The sequence below is a fragment of the Garra rufa genome, chromosome 12 (genome assembly GCF_049309525.1).
Source record: "Garra rufa chromosome 12, GarRuf1.0, whole genome shotgun sequence".
Taxonomy (NCBI): domain Eukaryota; kingdom Metazoa; phylum Chordata; class Actinopteri; order Cypriniformes; family Cyprinidae; genus Garra; species Garra rufa.
This window is the reverse complement of record NC_133372.1, coordinates 20,729,204-20,746,054: the sequence shown is the minus strand read 5'-3', so window position 1 is coordinate 20,746,054 and position 16,851 is coordinate 20,729,204. Positions and strand designations below refer to the sequence as shown.

The 16,851-nt window shown below is 37.0% G+C and overlaps 1 protein-coding gene across 1 annotated transcript; it reads right to left on the bottom strand.

The window, feature by feature from the left end:
• Positions 1 to 5,464: 5,464 nt before the first annotated feature.
• On the bottom strand, positions 5,465 to 16,396 carry mif4gda (MIF4G domain containing a). Its single transcript, XM_073852354.1, has 6 exons — positions 16,358 to 16,396; positions 16,021 to 16,085; positions 15,769 to 15,878; positions 15,424 to 15,579; positions 15,250 to 15,342; positions 5,465 to 6,288 (listed from the first exon to the last, which is right to left on the bottom strand). Exons 2-6 carry the CDS (start codon positions 16,082 to 16,084, stop codon positions 6,061 to 6,063), a joined length of 651 nt encoding a protein of 216 aa, XP_073708455.1. The 5' UTR covers position 16,085; positions 16,358 to 16,396; the 3' UTR covers positions 5,465 to 6,060.
• Positions 16,397 to 16,851: the final 455 nt, after the last annotated feature.

The following is a 16,851-nucleotide window of genomic DNA, read 5'->3' as shown; positions in this document are numbered from 1 at the left end:
AGGGAGCTTTTGCTCATCTGCAAATCGTTTCTGTCAGATATTTATTAAATGACTTTAATAGATAATAAGAAAAAAAAAGATAATAAATTGTGTTAAAATTATAAACACTTATATTATAAAATTATATCGTTTTCTGAAACAATACAGTGTATGCATATTTTTTTTTAAAGTAGCTGCAAAAAAAAAAAAAAAAAAAAAATATATATATATATATATATATATATATATATATATATATATATATATATATATATTCAGTTGTAGGCTACTTCTTTACAGTTAAGTCGACTAATTTCTGAAATATTTCTGAGACACTAGTTTCTTCTGAACCTTTGTGATGTTGGTTTTGGAAAAATAGTGTTGTGTGAATATTCTTTTGTTTGTTTATTTGCTTGATTGTTTAATTACTTTATCTGCTGATTTTGATTCAAGATTATATTATATATTTTATGTAAAAATATATATATATTTTTTAATCTGATTCTTTTTTACTCAAAAATGACAAATCAGAATGAGATTTAAAGAAAGAAAAAAAAGATATTTACATGATACAAAATTCTGATTCAGAAAATTGGTTTAATATGGATACAGCATGGAAAAATATCAATTTAAATGGCATGTAATGTACTTAGACTGTATGTTGTTATTTTCAGACATTTTCCCCTGGTTTCACAGACAAGGCTTAAACCTAGTGCTAGACCAAAATGTAAGTCTGAGCTGTTTCAACTGAAAGAAACTTGCACTGACTGATCCAAAAATATGTCAGTGCCTTTGTTTTGTCTCAAGATGCACACCAGTGATGTTTATTTTCTAAGCACATTTATAAAAATTACTTAAATGTCCTAACTGAACTATGGCCTAATCCTGGCTTAGTCTAAGTCCTGTCTGTGAAACCCGACCCATAGGTCCTACTAAACAATAACAACATGCTTTTTAGGAATCATGCCATGTTGTACTTATTGCTTAAGGATACCCAGCCTAAACTGTTACAATAGTAATTTACAGAGACATGGATGATCCCAGAATATACTGTACGCTCGTATTGTTATTGTAAAATCCTATTTTCCTTTTAGAGACAACATGTGGTGGTTATTGTCTTCATCCCTGCTGTGAGGCCCATTGAAGGTATGGTACACACAGAGAGATACAGATATTTACTGTTTTTCAGAGCTGAAAGGATTTTTAAGGATGTTTCTGGTTCAATATATAAATGTATTATTTACCTGTAGTGCTTACTTTTTTAATATAAAACTGAGGGATGGTCTAAATTGTTTTCTGTAGTTATTGAGGCAGGGTAAAAGAAGGAGGGAGATGAAATGATTCAACAATTATTAATATACCAAAGCAAAAGGCAATTAAAAATTACTGCTTCACATTCACAACATTATTCCATGATGTTGAAAGCCTTGAGATGGGGACATTCCCTGACTCTAACTTGTGAAGACAACAAGATTAAACGGGAACAGAATAATATTAATTAAAAAGTTATTCGAAAATGAATATTTTTAACATTGAAAAATGACTAAATTTGTCAAAAAAAAGAAAAAAAAAAAGAAAAAGCATTTTAAGGTTATATATTTTGATTCAGTATTAAGCCATGTGTTTAAACCAGTAGGACTGTCTTAAAACAAATATATTTTAATGCAAATGTGCCTAAAGAGTTTTTTGGAACAGCACTAGCCTACTAGAAATGTTTAAGGTCAGCAAATGTTTAGCTGTTTCACCAGGTGATTTAGGGAATCTTCAAAAAAGCAAATTAAATCTTGTTTACTTTTGTACACTCTCAAGTTACAAAATTTGCCACTGTCACTGTTCGAATACAAATATGTATCTTTAAGGTAGCAATAGGCACAATTTAGGGGTAAACAAGGTACAAAAACTGTATAGCCTGGTTTCACTGACAGGCCTTAGACTAAGCCAGGATTAGGCCATAGTTCAATTAGGACATTTAAGCAATTTTTATAAACATGCCTTAGAAAAAGCATTGCTGGTGTGCATCTTGATACTTTACAAGGGCAGTGATATATTTTAAGATCACTCAGTGCATGTTTCTTTCAGTTGAAACAGCTCAGACTTAAATTTTAGTCTGGGACTAGGGCTTAAGCCTTGTCTGTGTAACCGTACTTGTACTGCACTATCATAATGAACATCATGACAACAATTACAGATGTGTAGACTAAAATAAAACATTTACACAGGCTACTAAAATGATTTCGAAACATGCGGCATACACAAGGTTCAGAGTTCATATTTGCTTTTGAATGGATCAAAATATATCCCATATGTTACACTACATGATTTAAATTTTCAATTTTACTCTGTTTGCCTTTTTTGCATTATAATTGTTATTATTTTTCTTATCTTGAGCCTCCACTGCCAGAACATGAAAGCAAGATCAAAAGAAGTTGATGCTTATATGCAGTTTTATACCAGCACTGAAGCTGAATTTTTATGACAAAACTTAGCAGTGACAGGAAATGACACCTTATATGCATGTTCTATTACCCTTGCACATCAAAATTCTGTGACTGAAATACAGACAATTAGAAATTTCACCTAATGGACTTCCAGTGGCACATTTCTCTACATGAATTTCATGTCTTTTTCAAGTTAAATTCACAATTGGTGGAAATTTTAGATCGAGAATTTAATGTTTTCTTTAAAAAAATAAGTGATATAGGGAATTTGCAAATTCTTATGATTATTTACAGTGGTATGCCAAAGTTTGGGCGCCCCTGTAAATTTTCATTATTTTCCTTTATAAATCATTGGTGGTCTGGTTAAGAAATTTCAGCTAAATATATCATATAGGAGACAAACACAGTGATATTTGAGAAGTGAAATAAAGTTTATATGATTTATGGAAAGTGTGCAAGAATTATTTAAACAAAATTAGGCATGTGCATAAATTTAGGCACCCTTGTCATTTTATTGATTTCAATACCTTTAGCACTAATTATTAGAACTCAAAATTGGTTTGGTAACCTCAGTGACCCTTGACCTCCATACACAGGTGAATCCAATCATGAGAAAGTATTTAAAGGAGGCCAATTGTAAGTGTTTCTCCTCTTTGCATCTTCTCTAAAGAGTGGCAACATGGGGGCCTCAAAACAACTCTCAGATGACCTGAAAACAATGATTGTTGAACATCATGGTTTAGGGGAAAGATACAGAAAGCTGTCTCAGAGATTTAAGCCCTCAGTTTCAACTGTGAGGAACATTGTGAGGAATTGGAAGACCAGAGGCACAGTTAAGGCCCGAAGTAGCAGACCAAGAAAAATCTCAGATAAGCAGAGGCGCAGGATGGTGAGAACAGTCACAGTCAACCCACAGACCAGCTCCAAAGACCTACAACATCATCTTGCTGCAGATGGTGTCACTGTGCATCGTTCAACTATTCAGCGCACTTTACACGAGGAGATTCTGTATGGACGAGTAATGCGGAAAAAGCCTTTTCTCTGCACACGCCACAAACGGTGTCGCTTGAGGTATGCTAAAGCACATTTGGACAAGCCAGCTTCATTTTGGAATAAGGTGCTGTGGACTGATGAAACTAAAAGAGTTATTTGGGCAAAACAAGGGGGTTATGCATGGCGGAAAAACAACACAGCATTCCAAGAAAAACACTTGCTACCTACAGTAAAATTTGGTGGTGGTTCCATCATGCTGTGAGGCTGTGTGGCCAGTGCAGGGACTGGGAATCTTGTTAAAGTTGAGGGTCGCATGGATTCCACTCAATATCATCAGATTCTGGAGAACAATGTCCAGGAATCAGTGACAAAGTTGAAGTTGCACCGGGGCTGGATCTTTCAACAAGACAACGACCTTAAACACTGCTCAAAATCTACTAAAGCATTCATGCAGAGGAACAAGTACAACATTCTGGAATGGCCATCTCAGTCCCCAGACCTGAATATTATTGAATATTTGTGGTGTGATTTAAAGCGGGCTGTCCATGCTCGGAAACCATCAAACCTGACTGAACTGGAGATGTTTTGTAAAAAAGAATGGTCCAAAATACCTTCTGCCAGAATCCAGACTCTAACTGGAAGCTATAGAAAGCGTTTAGAGGCTGTTATTTCTGCAAAAGGAAGATGCACAAAATATTGAGTTAATTTTTCTTTTGTGGTGCCTAAATTTATGCACATGCCTAATTTTGTTTAAATAATTCTTGCACACTTTCCATAAATCATATAGACTTTATTTCACTTCTCAAATATCACTCTGTTTGTCTCCTATATGATATATTTAACTGAAATTTCTTATCCAGACAACCAATGATTTATAAAGGAAATGATGAAAATTTACAGGGGTGCCCAAACTTTGGCATACCAGTGTAATTCCTCTTTAATTGTCACAAAAATAACATGTTAATGTTGTAACCTGAAATGTTATGTTCTGTGCTTGCTTAACTTCTAGGAAGATCAAGGGTACTTTAAAACAACAGGCCTCAGAGGGAACTAGAATGAGAGTGGCCACGCTAAGGCCATGCACCAACTTCATGCTTATCATATTATTACATAATCTACACTTTAGTGATTAAACTAGGAAAACTGCCAGCTCCAAGTCAGATCAGTATGAGTATAACCGATCAAAATAGTGAAGCACATGCAACTTTATTTCAAAATGTTTTAAATTTTAAAATGTAGCCTGCAAAGATGATGCAAAAACTGGGTGATTCATATTGGTCACTATTAAACTTTATGCATTTTTTTGTGTATTTCATTTTAGGTCTGCAATAAAATATCTTTCCAAACCATCCTGCAATAAAATAACAAAAATGTCTTTCCAAACGATCATTTACTTTATAAAAGAATAAAGGTATAAAAAGTTAGTTTATTGTTACTATTGTGTTTTATATACCTGCATTTGGCAGTTTATGATCCTGGATTGTGGGTGTTTTTGTTTTTAATTTATGTTTTTTTAGTAACAAGCAATTTACACTAATCCGATCATATATGGTTGACAAGTAATTTGTGATTATGTAACTTTGATTAATTGTGTAATAAAAATATTCAAAATATAAAATAACGTCTGGGAGCTAAGTATTTAACCTGCATACAAATCAGAGCTTTATATTTATATCTTATAAACTTCTGTAATGTGTATTAAGTGAAATATTTCACTCCTAAAAGTTATTTTATATTTGAAATATTTTTTTCTATATTAATTAGGGTATATATAGTAATTTATATATATATATATTATTTTATATAGCTATTATTTTAAGCATATTTGAAATATTTAGGATATTTTAGTTTGTTTAGATAAATCTAGCAACTAGGGTAGTCTGTTGGTCACACTTTTTTTGGGCACCATTTAAAATTACTTTTAATAACTTAATACATTTACAAAATTACAATTTAGTATATCCATTTATACTGTTACTCTCTACAATTCCATTCTATAACCACATGCTTTACGAAATCCTTATAAGTAGGCAAAAAGAAAGAGAGACAGAGAGAGCAAAACTTCTATTTATGAAATTCAAAATAGCAGACATTATACTATATAAACAAGACAATGTAAACGCTCTCAAATTTTGTAAAACAACCTTACCGCAGCCAACATGACTGAACATTTTTCACAGAAACTGCCCCATATAGAAACTTTACCAATGTAGGTCATTATAAACCAATATGAAATCCTATTGTATTAACAACACAGGTAAAGGTCAGACAATCTTCCTCTGAGGTTGCAAAACAACCCTTTTGACTGTAAAAATACACTGTGTCAAACCTCAAAGAAAACAAAAAACATAAGACAACTACCATTCAAGAACACTGCTGGTGGCTCACAGATTTGGAGCTGGTAGCGATTGCTTTTCTTATTGCATCAAATCAATATCCAGTGCAGATTCATGATGCTGACTTCAAAAGACAACACCAAAACTGATCATTCTGTGCTAAACCCAAACGCTGAACACAACACATGCAAATGCATGAACACAAGCTTTGCCATAATTCTCCACAGTGCTATCTCTTGGGGAGTACTCTTTAGACCTTCTGTGAACATCGAACGCTTGAAATCCTAATGCTAACACGGAACATCATTCTCTTCTTAGTCAGCTACTTCACTGTAGTAGTACTTGTGTGCAGTGTTAGTGAGGGTCCAACCACTGGCCCTGAACTCCAAGATCTCCAGGAGCAAGAGTCTTGTCATAGAGCTGAGGTCTTCCTGAAGGAGGAAACCATCCCGTAGCAAGTAAAACAGCTGGTTCATGCGCTGGGAGTTTGTTTGCTCTAGCTGCTCACCAACACGATGGAGCTGTACGACCAGGCAGTCCACCTATTAAAAAACAAAACAAAGGAAATTCTTGTGTTTATTGTTACAGTGAATGCTTCTTTATTTACTGCTTCTGAAATCATGTACTGTCAAAGTAAAAAAAAAAAATCTGAACATGCTACGTTTGCATAGGGATATCAATGAGTGATTGTTTATTAATGAATCACCTAAAGGAGAAGTTCACTTCCAGAACAAAAATTTACTTGCCCCCTTGTCTTCCAAGATGTTCATGTCCTTCTTTCTTCAGTCATAAAGAAATTATGTTTTTTTGAGGAAAACATTTCAGGATTTCTCTCCATATAGTAGACTTCTATGGTGCCCGCGAGTTTGAACTTCCAAAATGCAGTTTAAATGCAGCTTCAAAGGGCTCTAAACAATCCCAGCTGAGGAAAAAGGGTCTTCTAAAGTGAAACGATCTGTTAATTTCTAAAATTGACACTTTATATACTTTTTAACCTCAAATGCTTATCTTGTCTAGCTCTGCGTACTATTCTGGTTCAAGAGAGTTAGGTTTGGTTGAAAAACTGAATCGCTGTTTTACCTTTTTTTGTAAAGGGCGTTTGATCTTCTTTGCACGTTCACTTTGTAAAGACTGGGTCGGTACCTCTGCAGCGAGGACGGTTGGACGTTGGGTGATTTTGAATTTGGAGGAGAAAATGAGATGGGAATTTCTTTTGAACCAGAATACACAGAATACACGCAGAGCTAGACAAGATGAACATTTGAAGTTAAATAACATATAAATTGTAAATTTTAGAAAATAACCAATAATTTCGCTAGTTAAGACCCTTCTTCTTCGGGTGGAATTGTTTAGAGCCTTTTGAAGCTGCATTTAAACTGCATTTTGGAAGTTCAAACTCGTGGGCACCATAGAAGTCCTCTATATGGAGATAAATCCTAAAATGTTTTCCTCAAAAAACATAATTTCTTTACGACAGAAGAAAGAAAGACATGAACATCTGTAAATCTTTGTTCTGGAAGTGAACTTCTCCTTTAATAATGTAATCGATTAGGCTTATCTATTGTCAGTTCATCAATTTTAGCAGAAAACCGGCATGATAAAGTACAACATGGCAATATGAACTGTATTTTGTCATTATTTACAGTGATGTTACTCTGCCTCTCTATTCACAATAAGCACTTCATTGTATGTTTAAATGAGTGCTGAGTGAGGAATCAGAAGAAAGTGCTCACTGTGTATTGTTAAAGGCTGGAATGTACTACATTGTTTCTGTACAGACTTTTGCCTCAATTTGCAGTCTGGAGATGTCACAGCTACACTACCAGTCAAAAAATAAGTCTCTTCTGCTCATCAATATTTCGATAAATATCGATACTGAAATATCCGAACGATACCAATACTAATTTCCCGAAGTATCGATACTAGCCGAGCTGTCACTTTCACTTCTACACAAAGGCAAGTTTACAAACACCACACGTGACCGCGGTGCCTGTCTCGTCTCATTCAAGTGAAGCGAATAGAAAGGAGAGCGCGGCACCCCGCGACTGGCTTTGTTTGATAAAGAGCACAGCAGCAGTGTTATCTGGAAATATTTCGGATATGAAACAAACGAACATGGAAAGCCGAAGTACACAAGCAAGCCAATATGTAAGAGTTGCTACAGAGCAGTGGTAACAAAAGGCGCTAACAAAACTAATTTCGCAAAGCACCTGAAAGACAGACATCCGTATCTATATAAAGAAGAACTGTGCTCATTTTAACATTACTGAATCATTAAATAAGATTGCCTATTATTGTTGCTGATATAAGTGTTGTCCCGTTTTTTTTTTTTTTTTTTAACCGTAGTTCGTTAATATAAACAGATTGAGGAATCTTAGACGAGTAAATACTTTAACTGCGGTCAAATGTAAATTAACTGTGCTTGTTTAACTTTATTAAAAAAAAAAAAAAAAACATTACTTAGATTCTGTGATTTGTCTTAATGTCTATCCAGTGAGCAACTGAGCATTGTTTTCGTGTGTGATGCACGCATGTTTGCTTGCATGGATCGTTGATTATGAATCCGGCATTAAAATCTGTTCGTCAAATAATGTTAATTTATTAACCAGCATTTATGAACGAGCAATGCATTTGTTACAGAATATTTGAATCTTTGATAACGGTAGGTAATGAAAATACAACGGATCATGTTAGCACGGTCCAATAAAAAATATTAACAGATATAACTTTGGATTTTAATTGGTTAATGTATTAGTACATCATAGAGTAAATTACTTTTTAACTAAGATTAATAAATGTTTTGAAAGTATTTTTTATTGTTTATTCATGTTAACTAACAAATATCTTTTACCATTAACTTAAGTTCTAAGATTAGTTAGATAGTTTAGTTAATTGTGTGGTCTAAAAAGAAAAAGAAAAAGTTTACGACCTACACTACCAGTTGTATTTGAACAGCAAATAAAGTTTGAAGCTCAAACTCAAATGAAGCTAAGAAGCTGAACAGGGCTGTAGCAGTGTACATATGCATATACATCATTGTCATGTTCTAGACTATATTTATCTTTAAATTAAAAAAGAAATTTTTAATTAATATTGTGGCAGTTTTTTTCTCTGTGGTATCGAAAATAGTATCGAATATCGATATTTTTCAAGGTATCGTATCGAAGTTAGAAATTCCAGTATCGTAACAACACTAGTCCCATGGTAATGAAATAGCAAAGCATCTATTGGATGCACACTTCAGAATCTCTGCAGAAACCATCTGGGTATTTTTCCCCTACAGTTTTATGAATCATTTAAATTTTGATTTACTCCTCATTTCACATGTACAATATTACACTAAATTATTTTACAAGCACAAAGCTAACAGAAGTTTGTCCTCTGACATTATTACAACCTATAGTGTAAAGGCTATCAAGCATTTGACAACATAAATTTGAAACAAGGCTATGGTTTCAATGCAGCAGACATTCAAAAAATTTTCCCAAAGTTAAAATTTACTTTCAGGACTTCCGGTTCACCCATGCCCGAGTAAGACGCGAGTTACGGTGCTCCCGCAGTCGAACTTTAAAAAAAACCTGTCTGGGATGGAATAAGCAGCCTACAAACGATATAAGAACTGTAATAGATTACTACACGACCACTTCTTGCCGTTATGTTTGATTAGACCGTTAACTACGACCATGCCAAGGGGTGCCTGCCATACTGAACCAGGCCCTGCAGCCTCGTCAACGCCTGAGGTGGAGCCCACGGGCGGAGACGCTCCAAACTCCGGAAACTCCACAGTGCTGCAGGCTATTGCTTCCCTCCATGCCGAACTACGCTCACTAAAAACAGAGATTGTGGACATAATTGACACAAGAATTGATCAACTCTCAACCACCATCAGGGGCGAATTAACAGCTCTCAAAAACGAAACCAACACCGCAATTTTAGCTGTTAAAGCTACTTCAAGCGAGCACGCTACTAAGTTATTGGATCTGGAGCGCAACACGTCCAGTGCCGCTGACACGATCACTAAGCTGGAGCGGGACGTTGGACGTCTGAATAAAGTTGTGGACAAACTCTCCGACAAATGCACCGACCTGGAAGGGCACAGTAGGAGAGACAACCTGCGGATCCTGTATGTAAAGGAGGGGGCTGAAGCGGGTGAGAAACCCAGAGATTTTGTAGCACAACTTTTGAAAGACGCACCATCGCTTGCGGCACCTCCGCTTATCGACAGATGCCACAGAGTGCATGGGCCCCGGCCTGGTGACGACAAGCTGCCTCGTCCCTTCATTCTTAAAATGCACTACACTCGTGATGTGGAAGAAATACTACGAAAGGCGGCCGAGATGCAGCGGATCAATTACTGCGGTCAAAGGGTCCTGATATTTCCGGATTATCCCCCTGCAGTCGTGAAACAGCGTGCCCTGTTCAAAAGAGCCAGAGAGCTGCTGAAGGATAAACCGGGAGTGAGGTTTGGCATGCAATACCTCGCGAAGCTGCGAGTCACGCTCAACGGCATGGAACACTTTTTCACGGACCCAGAGAGAGCAAATGAGTTTGCGGAGCAGCACTTTGGAGCCGCTGCCACTTGAGTAACGTTAGCTTGGATAACTGGACGGAGTGACTCAATCTATTTGGTGTAAGTGATCCTTGTTTTCACGTTTCTCTCCTGACGAACTGAATAACCACTAATCTTAACTAACGTTATAAGGAGAAAACGTTGGTGCAGTTCACAAGACCCTATTTTGATCTCTCCTACTGCGACTGCAGTATTATGTTTATTTTCAAGATTGTTTTGCTCTGGCAAGATCCTGCTAATATTTTATTTTAGACACTTGGCGATTTTGAACTCTTTGCTTTACACTGTAAGAAAAAAAAAGAAAAGCTTAATATGCCCACAGTTTGATGGAACTGTAAAGTCCCTTTTTATGTTTTTATTTATTCATTTATTTCTTATATGGACCTTTTCACTAGGTACATTTTGGGCTGTTTGGATATATTCTTTGTTGATGTGGGCTTGCTTGTTTTACTTCAGTAAACTTCAATGACAGCGGAGTTACCTACACAGTATATTTTCCAAGGTTGACACTAGGTTAACCATATACTATAGGGAGGTTTTACACCTTGTGTTATTAACTCTATCATCTTTGTTTAATTCCTTTTTTTTTCTTTTTTTCTTTTTTCCTTTTTTCCTTGTGGTTATCTTTTTTCCTTTTGTTCTAGTGTTCTATATATCCCTTATGGAGTCGTGCCGTGCATCCAGTTTTAGCTGCGGCCAGACAATGTGGGGCTTTATGTTTGTATTGGGAGGGTGGGTATTCTGCTCTATAATAAATCATCTTTGTGTTGCACTGGAAACTCTAAGATTCTGCCAAGTTTTCTTTCTCCAATACAGGACAGTGGTGTAATTCAAGGTAGTGGACAGGGAGGCCTAACTTATACCACCTGGAATGTGAAAGGGCTGAACCACCCAGTGAAGAGGGGTAAAGTGCTTGCCCATTTGAAATCCTTGTCCTCTGACATTATGTTCCTTCAAGAAACCCACCTTAAAAATAACTCCCAAACTAGGTTGAGGACTAAATGGATCGGTCAAAGTTATCACTCAACCTTTTCTGCTAAGGCCAGGGGTGTATCCATTTTAATTCGTAAAGGGGTTCCATTTAGACACCTTTCAACCAAAACTGATGTGGAGGGTCGCTATCTTATTGTCACTGGGGTGATTTACACCAACCATATAACTCTGGTGAATCTTTATGGTCCTAACTTTGATAGTCCAGCTTTCTTTAAGAAGGTGTTCTCTCTATTAACGGATATCTCGCAAACTAATCTCATTATTGGGGGTGACTTAAATTGTACTCTTGACCCATATTTGGACAGTTCCTCTAAGAAAGGGGCCCCACACTCTAACACAAGAGACTTCCTAAAAGCATACATAAATAACTCTAACCTAACTGATGTGTGGAGACTATTCCATCCCACAGAGAGAGATTACTCTTTTCATTCGCATGTACACAATGTTTATACCCGCATTGACTATTTTTTGGTAGACTCAAAGCTTTTATCTCATATTCATAATCCAAAGTATTGCGATATATTGATCTCTGACCACAGTCCTCTCACATTTACGCTGTATCTTAGTGGTGTACACTCCTCTCGGCCACTATGGAGAATGGACCCTCAACTTGTTAACGACCCTAAATTTTCTGAATACTTGCGCATGCAATTGGAAATATTTTTTGAAACTAATGATACTGCCGAGACCTCCCCAAGTTTATTGTGGGAGACTCTAAAAGCGTATCTTAGGGGCTGTATAATTTCCTACATGGGCCGCAGAAACAAGCTGAATAAAGCTAAGCTTCTAGAACTAGAAGATCAAATTAATCTGTTAGATAAAGAAAATGCAAGCCATCCCTCTCTGGATAAATATAAACATATTTTGCAGTTGAGGCTCCAATACAATCAGATTGCCTCGGCAAAGATTTCAAAATCATTTCTCTACCTAAAACAAAAACATTTTGAATTTGGGGAGAAACCACAAATTGCGTAAACTGGAGAATGATCGCACAATCCATAAAGTCAAAACAAAAGATGGAGACTGTCTCATTTCAGTGAAAGATATTAATAATCGTTTTAAAGAATTCTATGAAGCACTCTATTCCTCCAAAACTAATGCAGAACCCCATTGTATAGCAGCCTTTCTTGACAGTATTAACCTCCCTTCTCTTACACAAGAGGATCAGACTTTCTTGGATGGAGACATCACTCTGGGTGAGTTAAAAGAGACAATTAAAACTTTAAAAGGAGGCAAAACCCCAGGGCCTGATGGTCTTCCTTGTGAATTGTATAAAACATTTGGCAACATGCTTACACCGTATATGCTTAAAATGTTATCTCATTCCTTTGAAACTGGGTCTTTGCCACCAACGCTCAGCGAGGCAGTTATAACACTTATTCCCAAAAAGGGCAAGGACCCAGAGGAAGTTGGAGGATACAGACCCATTTCTCTACTTAATGTAGACCAGAAAATCTTGGCCAAAGTCTTAGCAAACAGACTTAATAGATATTTGAGCACGCTTGTTCATCCTGACCAGACAGGGTTTGTCCGTGGCAGAAATTCTTTCTCAAACCTTAGACGTCTTTTCAACATTATGTATCATAATAAGTCCAGCACCAGCGACCTTGTGGTCGTCTCTCTTGATGCAGAGAAGGCGTTTGACCAGGTAGAGTGGTCTTACCTATTCAATGTGCTGTGCAAATTTAAATTAGGAGACACATTTATTGCCTGGATTAAACTCCTGTACAGAAATCCCAGGGCCCAAATTTTAACCAATGGAATGCTGTCCTCACATTTCTGCTTATTTAGGGGCACCAGACAGGGGTGCCCCCTTTCTCCCTTCCTGTTCGCGTTGGCCATTGAGCCCCTCGCTGAATCAGTTCGCACCGATCCAAGTATCCACGGCCTTAATATTATAGATACAACTGAAAAAAATTCATTATTTGCAGACGACGTACTCTTGTTTATTACTCAGCCTCAATTAAGCCTTCCTGCTCTTTTGGACAAAATTAACTATTTTGGGTCATTTTTTGGTTACAGGATCAACTGGACTAAAAGTGAGTTGATGCCTGTTGGCTTAAAGGATCTATCCCTGATACAACATTTACCATTTAAAATTTCATCTCAGACTTTCACTTATCTTGGGATTCAAATCACTAAAGAATTCTCATCACTTTTCCGAGCCAATTACCCCCCTCTTGTGGCCAAACTGAAAACTAACATTCAATTCTGGAGGTCACTCCCTATTTCATTGATTGGGAGGATCAATACAATTAAAATGATATTCCTTCCTCAACTGCTGTACCTCTTTCTATGCCTTCCAGTGTTTTTGCCCAAGTCCTTTTTTAAGAGTCTTGATTCAATTATTCACTCCTTTATTTGGGATTATAAAAGTCACAGAATTAAAAAGGCTCACCTTTGTAAACCGAAACAAGCTGGTGGGCTTGGGCCTAACCTCTGTTTCTATTACTGGGCCTCTAATATGAGAATAATTTCGTTGTGGTTAGATAACTTGGCCGAATCCCCCCGCTGGCTTCAAATGGAACGGCAGCATTGCTACCCATACAGTTTGGGTGCGGTTGTCCTGTCTCCAGTGGCTCTAGATACAAGTGTCTACCGTGGAAGCATCACTATACATAGTACAATTAGAATTTGGAAGCAAATTAGGGCACACTTTGGGATCAGTCAGCTCTCTTTTCTGCTCCCAACCTCTGGGAATCCTTCATTCCGGCCGTCCCAACTAGATAATGTATTCTCGCAGTGGAAAGACTTGGGTATTTGCACAATCGGTGACCTTTACCTGAACAGAACCTTTGCTTCATTCTCCCAGCTATGCGATAAATTTCAACTCCCTCGGAACAACCTCTTTAGGTTTATGCAAATCAGAGACTATGTACGCACCCACCTACCTTCGTATGTAAGTGCTTCCCCCTCACTCCTAGATAGGTGCTTCCTTCAAAATACGGTTTCCAACAGGAAAGTGTCACACTTTTATGAGTCACTACTATCCCTCCAACCTCCTTCTATGTCTGCAATTAAAACTGCATGGGAAAATGAGTTTGGAACGCAGATTCCCGATGTGACCTGGCAGCAGAGCCTTGACGAAATTAACACTTGCTCCATTAACTCAAGGCACTGCCTCATTCAGTTTCGAGTTCTGCACAGACTTCACTACACCAAATCAAAGCTCCATAAGCTCTTTCCAAATGTTTCCCCACAATGTGATAAATGCAACATAGATGAGGCAACTCACCTCCATAGTTTTGTTCTCTGCCCAAAGCTGGAGAAATACTGGACAGAAATATTTAAAGCGTTCTCCGAAATTTTTGGTACCCGTGTTGAACCTAACCCTATGTCGATCATACTGGGAGTTTCAGATTCTGTACCAGAATTGACAAGAGCACAGCGCCAACTTCTCTCCTATGGTCTGATCACAGCCAAAAAATCAATACTGATTTTTTGGAAGAAAAAGGAAGTTCCTACATTTAAGCTGTGGCTCACAGAAATGACAAACACTCTTCACTTTGAAAAAATAAGATTCCACCTGGATGAGAGTCACAATTTGACAAGGTCTGGCTGCCCCTCGTCCACTACCTGACAAATATCCCATAATGTGGACACTATGTGGCTAGTTGTCCACTAGTGTTTTCATTTCTTTTTTTTCTTTCACTTTGTCCTATTAAATGAGTACTTTCCTTTGCTACCTGTTTTATTTCATATTATGCACTGAGCAGAATAGATGGGAGGGGGGGGGGGGGGGGTTGGGTCTAAGGAGGGTTTTATGTGTATGTATTAAGTGTTGTTTTGTTCTCCTTTTGTTTTTGCTCTTCTTAAAAGGAAAAAAAATGTACCCCGAAAAAGAAATGTACAATGTTCAAAAATTTCCTTTTAATAAAAACATATTTGACAAAAAATTTACTTTCAAATATTTATGTGCCGATTCTGAAATACATCTTACCTCTTCCTCATTCATCAGGGCATCTGGCTGAGCCAACCTATACAGGCAGTCATATACAGGATCCACAAGGGCCACAAGAGGAGCATTGTTCACCTAAAAATAAAACATCATATAAGTAAGTCTAAAACCTTGTAGAGGAAAAAGAAAATACTACTTGCAAGTGAGATATTTTACCTTGATGTAATCAAATATGCTGCAGATAAATGTGACCAAACACACCCACTCCTGCAACGAACGGTTTCGAGTCTCCTCTCTGGCAGTGAACTCTTGCTGTAGACGTGTCAACAGATTTCGCCTGAATACACTGGTTGCAGCTTTCTGAGCTTCTGCCTATTTACAGTAGTGCAAAGGATTATTCACCATTTAATAATAATGAAAAAGGGTTTCCACAGAGGCTGATTTCATACTGTGTGTTTTTGCAAACAACAGCAGCTGCAACAACAACAACAACAGGTTCATGAGAAACAGCTTATGTTTTCACGAGGTCACAAGTTAATAAGCAACAAAAGAAATACTTACCTGAACTACAGCATAACACATGCGGCCAGCATCTTTACAGAATGAGAGGTCTTTAAGTGACTGTTCTACAATGGCGTTGGACAGCTTCTCCAAATCAACTGTCTTGGGATCTGTGAAGAAGTGGTGTCAAATAAAGAATTTAGTTGTTTTAAAATTCTTAGCCTGCAGACCTAAGCACATGGTACGCTTCTTCAAAATCGTGCCAGTGCATTTTAATGAACTATCAGAGAAAGTCAGGCAAAGTTTGCATACCGAAAATTGCTTTTTGAAGCATAGTCTGAGTTACCACATCAAGAGCCGTCCATGCAGAATCCATGCTGCTCGGAATTAGAAATAATATAAGGTAATCGGGACAGGGAAGCGATAACCAAATTGATTTATTTACCAAATAAACATAAAATCATTTGCACTGCATGATAACAAAACAGAACAGGACAAGGTTCGCTAGCGTGCATTGGCCATCTTGCTGAAATCGCTGTGCTCAATATTTTTTGTCAGTTTTCAACTTAGCACAAATTCTAGCTTCGTTGAAAAATGAATTTGTGTCCAAACATTACGGTAAGATGCATTTTCAATATCACTCCCTTACTCCAAACGATCCTCGCGCTTGTTTGATTCGTTTCCTGATGGCGTGGGACTGCACTGCGCATGCGCTTTTGGACATGCCTCCGAATTCCATTATTTTGGTGGATGTCAACACTAATATCATGCACCAGCATGGCTTGCATTATCTTATCATTATGGTCTTAAAATTAATTTGTATTATTACAAGTATTATTAAATATTTACACAGGTTCTGTAAACTATTTATATAAATCACAATATTGCTGGTTATGTGTTTGGTTCTTAAAAAAATTATGTTGCAAGTTGTCACTAGGGGGCGACAAAGTAACAAGTATAAACCTATAAACATGTAGACGAGACGGGGAAAGAGTCTGTCGAATTGTCATAATGACGGTATAATGAAATTGACAATGAACATTTTATGCTACTTTGTGTTTATATGATTTACATGTTGCTCCAGTAAACAAATTCTGACACCCATTCACTCTATAGATCATGGTATAGAACCAGAGAGTATTC